The sequence below is a fragment of the Eulemur rufifrons genome, chromosome 28, assembly GCF_041146395.1.
Source record: "Eulemur rufifrons isolate Redbay chromosome 28, OSU_ERuf_1, whole genome shotgun sequence".
Lineage (NCBI taxonomy): Eukaryota > Metazoa > Chordata > Mammalia > Primates > Lemuridae > Eulemur > Eulemur rufifrons.
The window spans coordinates 29,945,237-29,964,710 of record NC_091010.1 but is presented as its reverse complement, the minus strand read 5'-3'; the positions used below and the strand labels follow the sequence as shown (position 1 = coordinate 29,964,710).

Sequence of the window (19,474 nt, the reverse complement as noted above, 5' to 3'; positions counted from 1 at the left end):
ATAATCCAAAAGAAAAATTCAAAGGTTCAAGCATCTCTAGGTAATCAGAGATTGTTTATGTAGTGATGTGACGGCAACCCACATGAAGACATGAACATGACTTGTTATTAGAACATTTATTGGTTTCTTCCCCCCTTAAAACTACAAAAATGATAACATGAAATTAATATAAAGGAGTAAAAACTTTTTTATATATCTCCTTTGGCAAAGGACAATTAATGATTTGAAGATCTCACATTCTATTTTGCTTTAAGTTATAGTACTTCTTTCTGGACTTTGAAAACTTAGAAAAAGTACTAGAGCACTCTGAGTTATTCATGATTTGTTTACAAGCTAATTCTAATCTACTAGCAAATTGGGGTTATGTTTGCTTCTTAAGGAGAGATACTTTATGTCACAGATCTTTATATTACAGTGTAAAGAGTACTGCTCGACCTTCACAAAGAAAGCTATAGAATCACTTTCATTAGGATATTTATATTACTTGATTATTCCCATCTGAAACAGAAATGGATTTTCTCTTAACCAATAATTCACTCCCATCCCCATTCCCGCAGCACCCCATGGTACAGCCTGTGCATGAGGCACTGTGCTCAGACTAGCTACTCCTGAGCAAGAAGAGAGGCATGGCTCTACATCTAGTAAACATTTATTCTTTTTCTTATTAGAGATGGGGGGGTCTTGCTATCTTGCCCAGGCTGCAGTGCAGTGGCTATTCACAGCTGTGATCATAATGTCCTACAGCCTCCAACTCCTGGGCTCAAGCGATCCTCCTGCCTTAGCTTCCTGAGTAGCTGGCACTACAGGTGCATGCCCCCACACCTGGCTAAGTGTTTGTTCTTTTGATGTCATCAAAAGTTGTTATTTTTAAACTAGCTTTAAGAATATTATTATAAAAACAGTACATTCGCACGACAGAAATCCCCAGCAGTACTGATGGGTATAAAGTGAAAACTAAGGCTCCTTCCTAATTCTCAGAGCAAATCATTGATAACAATATACTATGTACATTTTCCCATATCAGTACATAGAATCTCGTCTCATTTTTACCAGTGCTGAATAGCATGCTTTTATACCAGCATTTACTAAATAGGTTCTTACTAGTGCAAATTTAGATGCTTTCCAATTTTTTAAAATTGCTATTATGTTGATTAACATTCTTATACACTATTTTTGAAGCCTAATGCAAATATTCTTCTAAAACATATTTTTATATATCTAATATTTCTGTAATATAAATTCTTAGAAGTGGAATTTCTAAGTAAAAAGGCATATAAATATTCATTTTTGATAGTTACTGCCAAATGTTCTGCAAAAATGTTGCAACCAATTATCAATTTCACCAATATTGTAGGAAAGTTCTGGTTTCCTCTCCCCATCAAATTTTTTTAACCTATTTTTTTAATCTAAAGATTAGGTCTCATTTTTTATCTAATAAATTCATATTTCTTTGACTATGAGTGAGAGTGAGAATATTTTCATATATTTATGGTCATCTATATTTCTTCTTGTGTGAGCTGTCCCTTCATTTATCTAGTGGTTCTCCCAGAAGGCATAATCTCAAAAGCTGGGTGAGGTTAATTTGATAACTCTATTGCCATCTTTCCTGTGCCATGCAAGTAAGAATAGTGGTTTTAGACAGGGATAAGCCTGTAACTGCTCTAATTCACTGTTATGTTAAAAATAAAGTACGCCTAAATATTGGTCTTTTATTATTAAGTATAGATTCCTAGTTACACACTTAAGTGATCATAATCTTCCATCCAGATTAGTTTAAATAATAAACTATATTACCCAAGATAGTATCAATGATTTAAATTTCTATTTTTAAATAATAATTCTATTCAAGACTGCAAATCTTCTTTTCAAATACTACTTCTATTTAACACTTAAAAATGTATAGCAGTTTTGTTGAGAAGTATATATTAGATCTAATTAGTTAACTTTAAAAATATACGAATTCAATCAGTATAATTAGACTAACTTAAATTTGGAAAAAACAGATTTAAAACTAATGTTTACTGAAAAAATATTTCAAAACAATGGCTGCCTTTGAGGCAAAATTATAAGGGACAGAAAAGTATTCTCAAGCAAACATGTTAAATATTAAAATAATCGCTCAATTATAGGATAGAACCAGGCATTTAGGAGCAGAAAGGGTATCTATGCAATGAAAGATTTTTAAAAATAGAATTTTTAGTGTATTTCATAAAAACTTATGAACCCACACATTAATATACAACTGCAACTAAAATATTAGTGGGACAAATTCTCAACACCATGTTGTCAAAACACCCTATAAGTATGTGAATTTACCCACAGAAAAAAACCAAAGTGTCTTACCTCCGTGGCTAGGCTCTGGCTTGCACCATTGTCAAGAAGAAACTTGACAACTTCCAGGTGGTTTTCCTGGGCGGCCATATACAATGGCGTGAAACCATTCTGCAAAATAAGAAATAAATGTTTGTCTGCAGCTTCCTAGAACTGATCTATTTTTCTATGGTACTGATGACATATGCTCTAAAAAATGCCCACATATAGTAATTTTAATAATATTTTTACATATTCATATTGATTAGAAAATCTAAACACCATAGTTTAAGCAAAATTTCTAATTTAAGTATAATTTACAATTACACTTCATAATTTGAGTGTAGATCATAGTTAATAGTTCATAGTTAATAGTCTATGTATAATTCAAAGCAATTTACCCACTTTAGATAAATAATTACATTCACTTAGTCATCAGCCACTTATTGAGAGCCTGCCATGAGTAAAGGATTTTATTAGATGATATGCATACTACTAGGATGTGAAGAAAAACATATTTGGTCATTGTAGCTCCCAAATGTCAATTGTCTATTTTAAATAATTATGTAATATTTTCACATAAAAGTAAGCATCTGAAATAGAACTTGGAAAGGAATTTATATTATCAAATAGCTTCAAACTTACCGTGGATGCTGTCACTTAGAGCAAAGAAAGGACCACCAATTTGCAAAATAGTAAGATTCAATCCAATTAGTAGCCTCTTTTTTGTAGGTTTCCTTCCCTTACATTTTTTGCAAAAGCATAGCATTTTTATATGCAGAATATATATATTCATACATACACATATATACATATATACACACATTTAGAATGTTTGTGTGTATATGCTTGTCTGAAATGTGTTTACACTGCCAAAGAACTTGGATCCAAGCAAATTAATGTGCACATTACATTTTTTTTTTTTTTTTTTTTGAGACAGAGTTTCGCTTTGTTGCACGGGCTAGAGTGAGTGCCGTGGCGTCAGCCTCGCTCACAGCAACCTCAAACTCCTGGGCTTAAGCGATCCTACTGCCTCAGCCTTCCAAGTATCTGGGACTACAGGCATGTGCCACCATGCCTAGCTAATTTTTTCTATATATATTTTAGTTGGCCAGATAATTTCTTTCTATTTTTTTTAGTAGAGACGGGGTCTCACTCTTGCTCAGGCTGGTCTCGAACTCCTGACCTTGAGCAATCCACCCACCTCAGCCTCTCAGAGTGCTAGGATTACAGGCGTGAGCCACTGCGCCCGGCCAATACATTTTAAGTTTCGTATTAAAAATGTCACATATGTATGTCTGTTCTCTAGAAGAATGTATTTCACACCTATGATATACTGTAATATTTAAAAATCATATTGCAAGATATAAGCATCAAAACATTACTCAAATTACAATACATTCTCTTTGAAAACATTTCTCAAACTACAATACATTCCTCTTTGAATACTTTTTTTTTTTTTTTCAGATAGGGTGGTGCTTTGTTGGCTGGGCTAGAGTGCAGTGGCATCATCATAGCTCACTGCAACTTCAAACTTCTGGGCTCAAGCGATGCTCCTGCCTCAGCCTCCCAAGTAGCTGGAACTACGGACACATGCTACCATGCCCACCTAATTTTTCTATTTTTTGTAGAGATGGGGTCTATGGTACTCAGGTTGGTCATGAACTCCTGGCCTCAAGAAATCCGCCCACCGAGGCCTCCCAAAGTGCTAGGATTATAGGCTTGAGCCACCGTGCCAGGCTGTAAATACATTTTTCAGAATGCAGTTTCTATTTAACTGAATGTTCTGGAATTTTATTGTATCATTTCATATAATTTCAAAGAATAAAAGTAAATATATTCCAAACGAAAATGTTACCTCTTATTCAAATTGAGTGATTCAAAAGGTTTAGGTCCATTATTACAATTATCAACTACTATATGAATACCTTAGTTATCCATAAGTTCAGCCTCTGGTGACCTCGTTTTTTTGGCTTTTAGCCGAGAATTAGAAAGTCAGTTAAAAAGATCCTTGAGCACATAAAAGTGATGCCCTATAACAAATCCACCACGGCTATGCACTTATCATAAAGTTCCTCTCTATTCTACATACTCTATTTTGTACACAATTGAAACAAGTTAGGTTATCTGGTTGCCAAGCTCAAGATTAGAAACACAAAATTAGAGGCAGTGGAACGTAACAGCCTATTCAAGCCGCTTCCTTTTGTCTACCTGGTAATACCTCTGGAGCCCACTGCTGCTCTGTTTGGTTATGAGGGTTTATATCAACATTTAAACATGAAGCATGGAATAACTGCAAAACATTGTGTGTGTGTGTGTGTGTGTGTGCATGTATATCTATGCATCTGAGTGTCTTTCATCTTTGTCACTCTTCCCTGAGCTATGCCGGAAACTGGAAAGGTAGTTTAGGATTACCCTCATCATATCACTTATTTTCCCATTTTCTTAATTGACCAAAATGAAAGATCATTAAATCCCTGGTTGATTTAAATATCCTTTAAGCAACAAAACAAAACAAAACAAAAATAACAATTAAAAAAGAAAGAAAAGAAAGGTGAAAACCAGTGTGGATTTTTCTTACAGCTAAATGAACTACTAAGTAACTTTCCTCATGAAGTATAGTCTCTGAAAACCAAAATTTCCAGAGGGCAGAATCAGATTTTAGGAGGAAAGTTTTTAAGGAAAAATTCCAAAATGGATGATGTTCTCTCAGACATAAATATCAACTAGATAAGTTACACCAGTTGGTTCTCAATTTCAGGGTGGAGGTCTGCCATGGTCCAAGACTGCCTAAGAAACATCGGTCTACCCACACATCTGGCTTCTAGCCCAGGGAATGTCTACTGTTCTTGAAGTTTCCTTCCAGAACCAAGCACTTCAGGATCCATGAAGAAAGCTCAAAGTCAGGCACTGATTTTTAAGGTGATATCTTCTTTTACAGATCTGAAGTTTCTAGAGATTTGTTCTTAAGAAGCACACCTGTTATTTATTTTTATTGTTTTATTTTTGAGGCAGCGTCTTGCTCTGTTGCCTGGGATAGAGTGCAATGGCATGATCATAGTTCACAGCAACCTCACACTCCTGGGCTAAAGCGATCCTCCTGCTTCAGCCTCCCAGGTAGCTGGAACTACCGGTGCATGCTACTGCACCTGGCTAATTTTTCTATTTTTTATAGAGACGGGGTCTCGCTCTTGCTAGGCTGGTCTTGAACTCCTGAGTTCAAGTTATTCTCCTGACTTGGCCTCCCAGAGTGCTAGGATTACAGGCATGAGCCACAGTGCCTGGCCAGAAGCACAACTTTTAAATCCTTCCACATGCTGCCTTTTTTATAATGGCAGAGACTGAGATGTGTAGAATTTATATTACTTAGAAATATTGTGTGAACAAGAGTCACAGCAAGACACAGCCCTATAATTAATTGTTTTCCACATGTTTTTTTTCCTTCTTTTCTTTCTTTCTTTCTTTTTTTTTTTTTAGAAGATAGGGTCTTGTTCTGTCACCCAGGCTGGAGTGCAGTGGCATCATAATAGCCCACTGCTACCTTGAACTCATGGGCTCAAGCGATCCTCCCGTCTCGGCCTCCCAAAGTGCTGGGATTAAAAGCATGACCCCCTGCGCCCAGCCTCCCCTTCTTTCTGCATGCTTGCCATCCATCCTATGGTTATTACCAGAACACTAGTCATTTTCTGAATGGTCATATTCTTGTTCATTTTTTGATTTTTAAAATGTTTGTTTACTAATTCACGTATCATAAAACTCACTCTTTAAAAAAGTATAATTCAGTGATTTTTAGTATATTCATAAAATCACGCAAACATCCCCACTATCTATTTCTAGAACATTTTCATCACCTCAAAAAGAAACCCCACATTTGTTAGCCGTCACCCCCCATCTACCCTTAGCAACCACTAATCTACTTTCTATCTCTATGGCTTTGCCTGCTCTGTATATTCCATACAAACAGAATCATGCAATATGTGGCCTTGAATGGTATTATGCTGTTTCTGCTGCCTGTATTGCTAAAATGTTTTTGGTGAGGTCTTCATGACGGAAATTCCAATATTATAGTGGCCATTTGAGGTGTGTGGGTGTTTATTTTATTTTGCTGTAGTTTTGGTCAACCAGAACCCATATCTATTTCCCCTTCATTTGACAATGTCACCCCTATTTTGTTTTGGAGAATTACCGCTTCCCATTATGTAAGTAGGACTTGTCTTGGTTGGACTTTGAGACAAATCAGCTTGCCCTTGGTTAAATACAGGGTGGACACGTGCAGGATATCCTCCATTTGCTCTTTCAGGTCTACCCTCCATCCTCAACTCTGTTCTCTACACAGTTCCCTCTCCTCAGCCTTGATTGACCTGTGGGAACCAAATCCAACGGAAATCTTGTGCTCTGCTTCTGGCTAGCTAGGTTCTCCCACTGCCCACCCCAACTGTCTGCTTTCCAAAGCTTTCTGAAAGCTTTTTTAGCCTTCTAGGCTCTGTGTTTTTCATCTAACTCTAATACATTCCCTTTCGTGCTCAAGTTTTTGCTCCTGTAATCCAAATAACACAAATTTTTATCTATCAAGAAATGATCAACAAGGCATGAAAACACATACATACTATTTAGTTATGATTCTAGGGAGAAAATCAGAAATATTCTTCGGAAAGAGTGCAATAAAAATACCACCATCACTCGCTAGCTCAAAGAGGTTGCTGCACCAGTAATGCGATGTGTTGTCATGGGATAACCTACAGTTGTAGTAATTTTCTGTGAAATGGCACCTGGATTGGGAGAATGGTCAGATTTGAAAAAGAATATTATTATTCTCTTAAGAGAAAAAAAATACACCATTATTTTCATATTAATTTCCTAACTTAGAAAATTTCCAAAACGAAGCTGGCTAAAAAGGAATATAAGGGTACCCAATTTACATCTTTTTTTCTGTAGCAACAACAGATTAAATTCTCAAAAGGCAGAGCAGCTTAAGATGGAGCGAGAATGCTATTTGAAGTCTGATTTTATCCAGCATCTTCAGTACCTTCTGCTCTGAATGTTTAGAGTGGTGCTATTATAAGCATGCAAATCTGCAGACTTATAATTTTGTAGATAGTACTGAGGCATGCTGCCTAATACCCACCAAAATAAAATAAAATAATAAGTCCTCCTGCGATTTCCTTTAAGTAAGGGCTTAAATTTCATCCATGAAATTTTCCTGTTCATTCTAGTTTCTTATGGCCAGCCTTTGTATATCATAAAGCACTGTTCTTCATCAAGATGTTAAGGGCATGGTGAAAGATTTGCACTGATTCATATATGATATTAATTTTTGTGAAAGTCAGTTAGATTAGAGGTGTGATATAATGTCACAGGTCAAAGAGGCTCTATCTGAATCTACCTGACTGTCTGATTTTGTCAGGATCTGACTTTTCCACCACAGGGAATGTCAGGGTATACAGAAAGACCAAGGAGGCACTGGTTTACCTAAAGCCTCTTGCCTTTGTTAACACCACTATGAAAATCTGTTCATTTTAGAATACTCTGATAGTTCAAATATTATCTGAGACAGACTTCACTTCTTTATAAACACAGTTGGTGCTTTACATTATAGAATAAAGACAAAGGAGGAGAGAAGAGTGAGGGAGGCCATTTGACTTGCAGTTTGAGGTTTTTCAATAGTAAATATTGTTAATCATGGGTGCTGTATTTGGTACAAACTATTAAGGACTTAATAGTAGAATTCTTTATAATCACAATTTAGTTTGTCACCCAATTTCTTTCTCAGGGCAGGGCTAAATGATTATTGGAATATTGAATAATATAAAAAGGGCTGAGTGCAATGGCTCATGCCTGTAATCCTAGCACTTTGGGATACCAAGACAGGAGGACTGCTTGAGGCCAGGAGCTTGAGACCAGCCTAAGCACGAGAAAGACCCCTGTCACCATAAAAAAAAAAAAAAAAAAAAAAAAAAAGTTAACTAACTTGCTAAGACCTACGATCAAGGCAGTGGGAAAAATTAGTTTAATATAAAATATTCCTGTGATGTTCTATGTGCTGCTGCCCAAATGGAGTATAATCTTATTTCACGGCATCATTGCTTATCGTTTTTTATAAAAGTTCCTACTGCAGAGTTGCTACCAGGCGTTATCATGGAAACTCCATGCTGCTACACGGTCATCCCGTTATTTATTCCTCCACAGAACAATGCAGTTCAGAAGGCACTGAAGGCAGGCGTCCAGACGAAGGGTGAAATGCTTTGCTGTGCCATGTGCGGCGGGGAATTCCAAGCACAACCGCAAGTACCAGGGAATTTCACAGCCCAAGTTCTTCTCTCTCACTGCATCACAAGTGTGGAATGTGTATAAATTGCCATTAAAACTGGTTAGGATTTTATTTCAACTGCAGTTTCTCCCAAACATTGCAGAGCAGGTCTTAAAACTATGGCTGTTCTAGGCATTAGTCAAGAATGTGTGCGATGTTCAAAAGAAGCAGGTTTATTTTTCCTCTCTTGGGAGAATAAAAAAGGAAATGAAAATGGATCACAGAGTTTTCCTACTACCTCAAAGCCTAAAACTACCTTAGACATTTTTTAGTAAAACAAATTATAGGGGCATTTTGAAAAAATCAGTTTAAAAGCGTGATGCTTCCATTGTAGTCAGGTGGTCTGCCTCTGTCTCAAAGTATTATACTTGTCAATATTCAACTTCATGTCATTCTTTCTGGAAATAGCATTATTACTCCAAGTGAACTCTCACAGGGAATCAGAATAATTGGTACAGACAATGTAACAGAGTCCTAACCACAGGGAACAAGAAAGAAATTAGAGTAAATATACAAGAAACCATGCAGCTGGAAGCACTATGTAGTTCCTTTCCATGACACTGACGTTCAATGGCGTCATAGCTATGGCTGTTATGTCTTCGGTAAATGGGGGAGGAAGTCACTGCAATTCTGTGGACCCATAAAACAGAGGAGACTCCTCTTATCCAAAGATAATTGGTACTGAAAAAGGCTGATGAAATCAAGTGTGCTTAAAACAGAGATCAGAAGGCCACAGCAAATAATGAAAAAAGTGTGAGACTTACTCTTGAGGATAAAACTAGAAATCATAAAAGTAAGGTTTATATGATTTAACAAACTGTAGATTATAAACTGCATTTATGTATGAGTTCTCAGAATGAACAACAACTAAACCAAGTGTGACTTTTGTGGAGAAAAAGTGTCATTTTTCCAACAAAAGTAATGATATCTTAGGCCGGGCGCAGTGGCTCACGCCTGTAATCCTAGCACTCTGGGAGGCCGAGGCGGGTGGATTGCTCAAGGTCAGGAGTTCGAGACCAGCCTGAGCGAGACCCCGTCTCTACTAAAAATAGAAAGACATTATATGGACAACTAAAAATCTATATAGAAAAAATTAGCTGGGCATAGTGGCGCATGCCTGTAGTCCCAGCTACTCGGGAGGCTGAGGCAGTAGGATCGCTTAAGCCGAGGAGTCTGAGGTTGCTGTGAGCTAAGCTGACGCCACGGCACTCACTCTAGCCTGGGCAACAAAGTGAGACTCTGTCTCAACAACAACAACAAAAAAAGTAATGATATCTTGACATCCTTCACTTTTTATTTTCACAATATAAGCAAAAAAAGACAGCTATTTATAAGAAGTGTTTGATAACCAAAGATCTTATTTATCTTTTTTTCTTCATTTAATCTTTGGATTTTCAAATCATTCCTATATGAAGCACCCATCAGGAAATCAACCTAGCTCTTCAAATGCTGCCTGGCCTACTGCTGCCAGAATGCCATGTACCCTCAGCTCAGCTGTGCACCCCGAAGTGCTCCAACATCACTTTCCCTGACTGCACAAAATCCTGTGTCTTTGGCAAAACTTGCAGTTTTCTTCCGTAATCAATTTGTTTAATATCCAACGTCCTGGGGGAGACACTGGAAAATCAGCATAGATGTCAGCATTCAACTGGAAGAAATGTTTGAGTGGGAACCAGTTTTAAAAGTGGTCATGTCCTTAGGGGGTATTTTTGCATTACGATGATGTTTGCTTTCCTACACAACTCAGGCTGTGGGGACTCAAATAATAACTACTGGAATAATGGGGACCTGTGTATTTCAATCAATAAAGTGAAGTTAATTCTTTTAGACTCAAAGTCTATCAAATGATAATCTAATGGTATTCTTCTTAGAACTTCAAGCAAGACTGTGTGGGATTTATAAGAGGACCGATATTCATTAAAAAGAAATCTGGAAATTCTAAAACTTGAGGATTTTTAAAGTTTCTTCTGCCTTTTTAAAAAATCTGTTTCAGAGAGCAACAAAGATACTTTAGTTATTAGCAAAGAGGAGTTAAGCAGTTTCTTTCCTTTTTCAACTAGAGCATTGATACATTCTGAAATTCTAAGACCATTTTCTCAGTTATTGGCATCCCTATTTCCTTCGTAGGTTAAATACTGAGTCTGCACCTGAGCTAGCATCATAAAATAGTATGAGACTGCATCACAGGTATCCCCTGAACATCTGTGTCTATGACTACCAGTCACAGAGTTCCATAAATGGACCACTTTTAAAAACCTCTACCTTGGCCGGGCGCGGTGGCTCACGCCCATAATCCTAGCACTCTCGGAGGCAGAGGCGGGTGGATAGCTCGAGGTCAGGAGTTCGAGACCAGCCTGAGCACGAGCGAGACCCCGTCTCTACTAAAAATAGAAAGAAATTATCTGGCCAACTAAAATATGTATATATAAAAAAAAATTAGCCGGGCATGGTGGCGCATGCCTGTAGACCCAGCTACTCGGGAGGCTGAGGCAGTAGGATCAGTTAAGCCCAGGAGTTTGAGGTTGCCGTGAGCTAGGCTGACGCCACGGCACTCACTCTAGCCCGGGCAACAAAGCAAGACTCTGTCTCAAAAATAAATAAATTAAACCTCTACCTTTCACATGTATATTGCAAATGAGGATACAGATGAACTTAAATAATTTGCAATACTATTACTATTTGAGTGTAGCTCTTAAGTCTGATGTTCTTAGAGGATATGTGCACCAACCAAGCACCTGACCCAAAGAACATTATTTGCAAATCATAACAAAGTTTCTTTGCAATAGAGTCGTAAATTTACCTGAGATTGTGCATTGACATTGGCTCCATTTGTGACCAAGACCTTTACCACCTCCGCTTGCCCAGCCAAAGATGCGATGTGCAATGCTGTGTTTCCTTTCTGTGAAATGAAAAGCAGGATACATCAACTTACCCACCTTTTGGATCCTTCTATGTTCATAAGTTCCCCAAAGAAAACAAAGTTGGCAAGTATCTCATGAGAGTTGTACCCTGATTCTTACTGAAGACTGAATCCATATGGAATTTGGCAAGTATTATAAAAACTACTAAATATGTGATACTGACCTTTGTAGCTGCATCCACATTGGCTTCTCTCTGTAGTAGTTCAGAAACAACTTCCACATGGCCTTCTTTGGAAGCAAGATGGAGAGCATTCAACCCATTCTGATTAAAAGTGAAGAGAAAGTTTTACTTAGCACATTGAAAATAGAGCCATAAATAGCCTGCCAAGAACTCCCGAGATGGTATCCCACCGATGATCACTTGCACATGTGCGGTGCAGGAATTTGAATTAGGAATAAAAGTATTTGAAAACTAGGTGGGTTGTTCCATTATCATTATGTACTAAATTTTAGGCATTAATTATTAAGAGACATATGCCTAGGTTTCTGAACATTCCTCTAACAGAGAATAATTTGACCATGTCAAGCTGGTGAAATTTAAGAGAAAAAACTCACAAAAATGAGAAATTCTTGGCAATATTTAATGAAAGCTTTAAGGAGTTTAAAGTTTGGATTTTTAGAATTTTAACTAAAAAATTAAATAACAACACCCACAACCAACCTGATTGCAAATGTTGATGTCAACTCCATTTTTTATGTAGTCAAGGGCCTTTTCTAGGTGTCCTGCTCGAGCTGCTCTTAAGTAACTTGCATTGGCATCAGACTAAAAGAAAAAAGAAAACCATTTTCATGGAAAATGCAGCTAATACGTATGTTTGTAACTTACAGATGCAAACTAAAATGAAAGTAACTACACTATATTATTTCTAAAATTAAAACACAAATAAAAATTCTCTGTTAAGGTACCAAGAAAAGGAAAAATTCTTTAAAAGTTAGTTTTAAGAGTACAAAGTTACCCCTTCTGTGATGTCATAACTCATTCTGAATTGAGAGAGAAAATGTCCTATAATGTATAGGTACCTTAAATAAACATACTATTTCCAGAGAGTAAGGAGAAATCCTATAACTTCTTGGTAATTACATTGTGAAGATCCCACTATTTTCTTGTAACAGAAATTTAAGATCCATTCCATTTTCTATAGCTAATGATTATAGTCAATGTTTCAATTAACAGCTTCAAAAATACATTTTACATTGTTAAAATAGTTTGACGGTAATTTGTAGGCTATGATGTTCTGTTGGATTCTCCTACAGCATAGCCATGTGTTGGAACGTGGATTGTATATGGAAAGCATTTATAAATGCCTATATAGATTGTAAATATACAGAAATCCACACATTTCCAAGCTAGCTAAGGCCACAGCCTGGTGAAAACTCTACTGGGAACAGCAGCTGGAGCAAAGAAACAGGTAAAAAATTTAAAAATAACAAAACAATACATGTAATTAATTCATTGAAAGCTTGCAGCTCTGAACTCTAACATCTGTAATTGCTCAGGTGAAACAAATTACTATTGAAATCTTTAATATAGAAAGAAGACGGTGAGAGGAAAGACACTGCACAATTGGGCCTGCCAAAATTTGTAAAGGAGCCTTACTCAGTGCAATACAACACAAAAGCAGGTTTTCCTGAAAGAGCAGCCCCAAACATCTCGTCACTGGTTATATTAATAACTGCAATCACGCAGGCTATGGCTTAAAAGAAGAAAGTGTCTTCTTTCAGCCATATGGTGAATACCTCCTTCAAAGACCCTGTTCAAATGCCACCTCATCTGTGAAGCCTGCCCTGACCTACCAGGCAGAGTTTAATTGCTCAGTGCTCCCAAAGCATGAATTTCAATGCACTCTCTTGGTATTTATCACACAGCATGGTAGTTTTTGGTATACCTGTCCCTCTTCCACCCCAAACTGTAAGCCCCTTTAGAACAAGCAGAGGCAGATTAAGGAGTAGGCAATTAGAAAGCAGCCAACATGCCAATCTTTGAGGCAAGAACACTAATTCATTCACGGAAGTGTCACTGAGATGAAGGAAATTCCATCCCTTAGAAGAATCTTTGGTTCTGGTGTGAGTTAACACACTATGTGTTGATTTGCTCAAGACCTCAGGGGAAGGTCCGCTGCCTCCAGGGTTTCACCCACTCTTTCCCTGCCCAGCAGCAAGCCTCTCTCTCAATGACTATTACTTCCCCTAATTTGATTTGAACTGTTGCTATCTCTTATCTTATTTCTTATTTTATTTTAGTAAAATCTATGAGTGCTCCTAGACACCTGACTCAATGGCTTCACTTGTGGTCTCTGGTATTCATCTTCACATCATACCAGATTCTCAAATTGCTGCTGCTGCTGCTTGTTGTTATTAACAAAGCCTGATTTTGACAAAGGACAAGTTAAAGTTTCCAGGAATTTAAAGAAAAAATAAAATGCTGTCTTTAAAGAAGTTTCCTACTTTGAGGTTAGTTTTTTGTTTACGAGTTCAGTTAGAACTAAATTAGCTATGCAAGGATGGCTCATTGTGCCGTAAAATATCATCTTCTTTGTGCCTGCTGGATGACTTCTCAGTGAATTTGCCCAGAAGGGCTCTGATGCAGTTCTGGGAACAAATGACATCAGTCTGCCTGGATATTTCAACTGCCAGAGATAACAACTGTGAGTGAAGCATCCCAAACTCTGACTCTGAGTACAGAAAAACAGCAGCTAACGCAGTTAAAAAAGAGGTGTTATAATTCAAGGGGAAAAGGCTTTGAATTGATTCCAGATCTGAAAAGGTTTAATAATTCTATGCACTGTCCATTTTCCTCTTAAGTTTCCTCAGAATTTTCCCATCCAAACCACTAAAACAAAACAAAAAAACAACCAGTATAAAACAAAACTTCTAATCCGGTGGTTCTCTTGAGACTAACAAAGGTTATAAATGAATTCCCTTCCTTCAACAATTGAACATATATGCACATACACACACCCCCCCCCTCAAATCTACATATGTATACATACTCTGCACACCAATTCACTTGGCTCAGTACTGCTCCTGGATTTGTATTTAAGAACTCCTGCTCTAATGATAAAGAATTCTCTGGTGGATACCTTCATTATATCTATTTCACCCAATGACCCTGGTATAAATAATTCTCTGGGGCAGCTAATTTATCACCTCAGAACTTTAGGAGGTACAAGAAGGGACAAATATTCATCTTCAATTTTTTCAACCCTCTGTTACATACCAACATGCTCTCCACACCAAAACCATAACCACAACCCTTTTACACCTCAAAGCAAAAGGGGCAAAGGAGGGAGGAAAAGATAGAGAAAAGGTAAGAAGGGGAATGAAGACTGCCCTGAAGAAAATATACAACTTAGGAAGTGAAATTACAAAGCCCACAGGAAAAAAACAAAAAAACCAAGAAGTTCTTCCTTTTATATTCAACCCACCTGTCCGCAATGTAGCCACATCTTCCTCAAATATTTGTTGAATGTCAATTATGTGATAGTCATAGTGTCACTACGTGGTGGTGAACAAAATAGATATGGTACAAATGGTGACTCACTTGCCTTCATCTCACTGCTCTTTTTTCTTCCAAATCACCTCAGATAATTGGTAGGGTAAATATTGGATTCTTCTCTATTTTTTCCCCCAATTCTGCTTATGTATAGTATATATTACTTAGATATGGCTCCTTATTTCCTTGACATGAAAGAAAAACCATAATATTTTGTATTAAGCTCAGTACCAGTACGCTGCATCTCTTAGCTATCATTTCATCAAATAACTAGGAGTTATTCTTAACACAGGCTATAGCATGTTTTTTCATCTTGAGCATTGTACCGAAACAATGCTTCTGTTGATGCTGAACCTGAAGGTGCATCTAAAAATGGCTCTTGACAAATTACTGTAGAAGGAAACTAGGTCCAAAGAGAAGCTGGACTCTGCCCCATGGAAAGTCACACAGAGGAGGTCATGGCCTAAGGAGTTAGTTGGCACAGAAACGAATATAAACAGATTGGTCAGCATTTTTTCTCTGGGTGACCATAATCTGAAGAATTTGGAAAATGAAAGTTTCTTTTGTCATCATTTAACGACTTATATCCCTAGCCATTTTGCTAGAAAGAAATGTGAACCATGTGTGTTTTTCAAGGAAATAGCTTCAGGGATGGAGTCAATTGTTATTATAAATTAATCTAATAACTCAGCATTTTCACCTGCAGTGGAATATTGATAATATTCAGCAGAAAGCAGCGGTTGGAAAGAATAAACATTTCCTGAGCGCCAACTTTATTAATAATTAATAATTGATACCTCTGACTATGTGCTAGACACTGCTGTATTAACAAGTGTTTATATTAACTTAATTGCATTAGTTACTTAATATGTATTAATTGTATAAGTCCTCCTATTAATTTACTTAATCCTTATAATAGTTCTATAAAGTAGTGTAGTGGGTTGAATGATCTCCCCTTAAAATTCATTTCTATTTGGAATCTCAGAACATGACTTGACTTTAGACATAGGATCTTAGCAGATATAATTAGTTAAGATGAGGTCATACTGGATTAGAATGAGCCTGAAATCCCACGACTGGTGTTTTTAAAAGAAGAGAAGACACACAGACACATAACAGAGAAGAAGGTCAGGGGAAGACAAAGGCAGAGATTGGAGTTACACTGCCACAAGACAAGACTGCCAGGAACCACCAGAAGCTGGAAGAAGCAAGGAAGAGTTCTCCCCTAGAGTCTCTGGAGGAAGTGTGATTCTGTTGACACCTTGATTTGGGACTTTTGGACTCCAGAACTGTGAGAGAATACATTTCTGTTATTTTAAGCCACTCAGTTTGTGGTGGTTTATTATGGCAGCCCTTGCAAACTAACATAAGTAGATACGATTATTAGCTGCACTTTATAGATGAGGAAACTGAGCTACAGAAAGGATGAGTGACTCTCCCAGGGACACACAGCTTGTGAATGGCAGGGACGATGCAAACCTAGACAGCCTATCTCTGGAGCCTAAGCTGTTAATCACCGCTCTAAGAAAGGGCTCAATAATTTTTTGGTCTATTCTATATGCTTAGTTAACTCTTATTCATTCATTCATTCATTTATTTTCCATCCATCAGTATATCCATTTGTCCATCCATGCATTTTTCCACCCGTCCAGTCACTGAATTAACTATGTTAGATACTTTCAGGTAAATCCTCTATGGATCAGAACTCCTTGAGCTCATTATAAGGCTTGAGATCAGGGTAATAGTGGAGCACCTGAAAAAAATGTAGATTGGAGACCCCGTGACTATCTAACAGAGCTCTGCTCCTTTGCTTCTAAGCCTCAGAGGGTGGGGGGAGGGGATCCCTGGAGCTTATTCATACTTTATGTGCCAATTCTTTGCTATTTCTCCTTTATCTCATCTTCCCAATTATCTGGGAACCAGCTGAAGGGTCAGGTGATCCTTCCTGTAAGCTTCAAGTTCCTTTTCTCTACTGGTGTCTTGTCCTCTACCAACATACTCAGATGTCTCTTAAAGATAAAAACCATACAAAATAAAACAAAACCCCCAAATAAAAAAAAAATTTCCTTTCACTCTTCTACCCAGCGCCCCCTTGCAAATGATGATCTCCTCTACAGCTCACTATAGTAGACTGGTTAGGAACCAAAGCACTGGAGTCCCATAGCCTGCATCTGTATCTCAGCTGCTCTCCTTATTAGCAATGTTACCTTTGGCAAGTTTCTTAACATCCATCTACCTCATTTTTCTCAGTTGTCAAATGGGGATACAAGTGTCTGCTCTTAGAACAAAATTAGATAATTCATGTAAAGTGATTAGCAATGTGAATGCATAGCAAACACTCAATAAATGAGTATTTTATTTTTAAGATCTCCTTTAAATATCAAACATTTTGAAAGATTAGTTTAGGTTAATTGACTTTATACCCTTAATACTAAATCCTATTTGCAGTCCTGTCGATATGGCTTCTCCCACTAATCAATAAAGCTTCTCTACAAAATCACCAATGACCTTCTAATCATCAAATTCCACGACTTTTAAATCTTTTCTCTTGTAACGTTGAAACTTTTGACAATACTGATCACCTTCTCTTTCTTGCAAATCTTCCCTTAAAGCTTCTGTCATCTTTTTGTTCACTCCCTTCTGTTTCTCACTGCTTCAACCCATCACCAAAAAATAGGACTTTTCCATTTTCAGAACTTGCATTTCTCTCCTTCCCTCACACTCTTTCTAGGCAACCTCATCGCTTCCCTGGCTTCCACCATTCTCTCTAAGCCCAACTCCACATCCACGTGGGACTCATCCTCATCCCAAAACATTTCTACTTCCAGGTCCGGCAACTCGACAACAGCAACAACAAAAGATCACTGAGACATATAATGTATTTGCCACTGCAACTATGAGCTAATGACAGAGATGTGAACAATAGATTTTCTTATTTCTGTTAAAAGATCCCAAGATTATCCTGGCCACCCAGGCATGCAACCTCGGTGTGAATCTCTTACTTGTTTTTCTTTATCCCTCAAATCCCCTTCCAGAAAGTTACATGTATGCAGCCTATCCAATATTCTGTCTTGAGGGCTTTTTAAGTTCTCCATTCTCCTTTAAAGTATTTATCGTGATGCATATCACACATACAAAAGAGTACAAGAAACATATATGAACAATTTGAAGAAAAAAATCACAGAATAAACACCCACATACTCACCAGTCAGCTCAAGATTCAAAGTTACAAGTACCTTTGAAGACTTCCAATGAGCCATTTCTTGAGTGGTTCTCCTAAGGCATTCTCTGTTTGTTAATCATTTTCATGCCTTTCTTTATAGTTTTAATATCTATGTATACCTCCTTAAGGTAAATATTATGTAGCTGACTTAGTCTTTTAGTACTTTTAGAGTCTCAGTACTCTATATAACTATAATCATACATTATGTATCCTTCTGTGACGTGCTTCATTTGTCTAACATGCTTCTTACAGGCATCCATGTTGACATGTAACTATGTAGCCAATTTATCATTGCTACTGTAGGAGATTCCATTATGTGATTATAGCACAACCTATTTATCCACTGTAGAGTTGATGGATGTTTGTGCTGTTTTCAGTTTGGGTTTACTATGAAAGATGCTGCCATTACATTCCGGTGCTAGTCCTGGTATGTACAGGAAAGAAGTTTTTAAGATATATACCTAGGATCATAAATGCTGGGTCATTGGCTACGTACTTACTCAACTTTACTAGTTAATTATATTTCAAAGTCAATGTATCAATTTATATTTCTGTGGTTTGTGATGGTTGATTATAAGTCATATTTCTTAGAAACTAATCTTTGGTAATTCTTTAACGTCTGGGTTAATGTTGCCATATTCCAAAGAGGAATTTGAGATTGCTTCTGCTAGCTGTCTAGAGGCACTATCAACTCAAGATTACTTTAAAAATAAATGTTTGGCTTGAGGGATTTTTTTGTTGTTTTTGTTTTAAAGACTACACAGATAAATTTAGACCTCCAACTGGTATAGATATGAGGGATTCCTTGTGGTTACAAATTCTCAGGAGATATTTTTTCTTCCTTCCATCTGGTGACAAATGGAGATAAGTTTTTGCTGTATGTTCCATATGGTGGGTTTATTTCCTGTCCACCCTCATTTTGGGAGCTACACCCTTTGGGGCCCAGCTTAACCTGGGGTCTCTTATTAGACTGTTCACCTTGGGCAATCCTAGGCTTTGTTTTCTGTACTCTGTGTCCAAACAACCAAGTAAAACTGGTTCTTGCTTTCACAACATTTTTTGATCTCCGCAGAACTCTTAAAGTGCTGGTTCAGAGATGCACTTCAAAAGACTTATTTTTATCATTTTCCTAACATCTTAGCTTTCCCTACAGCTGAAAATATGCTTACTCTTCTTTTTCTCATTCACCCTGCTACTTAGCCAGGTTAGGCCTTTAATAT

The 19,474-nt window shown here is 37.3% G+C and overlaps 1 protein-coding gene across 1 annotated transcript in view; it reads right to left on the bottom strand.

Moving 5' to 3' along the window:
- ANK3 (ankyrin 3) overlaps positions 1 to 19,474 on the bottom strand; it is a 317,709-nt gene that overhangs the window by 204,322 nt on the left and 93,913 nt on the right. The window contains exons 2-5 of the mRNA XM_069460452.1: positions 12,200 to 12,301; positions 11,702 to 11,800; positions 11,418 to 11,516; positions 2,344 to 2,442 (exon numbers count right to left, since the gene is read on the bottom strand). Coding sequence (XP_069316553.1) covers positions 2,344 to 2,442; positions 11,418 to 11,516; positions 11,702 to 11,800; positions 12,200 to 12,301 — 399 coding nt within the window. The remainder of the gene's footprint in view (positions 1 to 2,343; positions 2,443 to 11,417; positions 11,517 to 11,701; positions 11,801 to 12,199; positions 12,302 to 19,474) is intronic.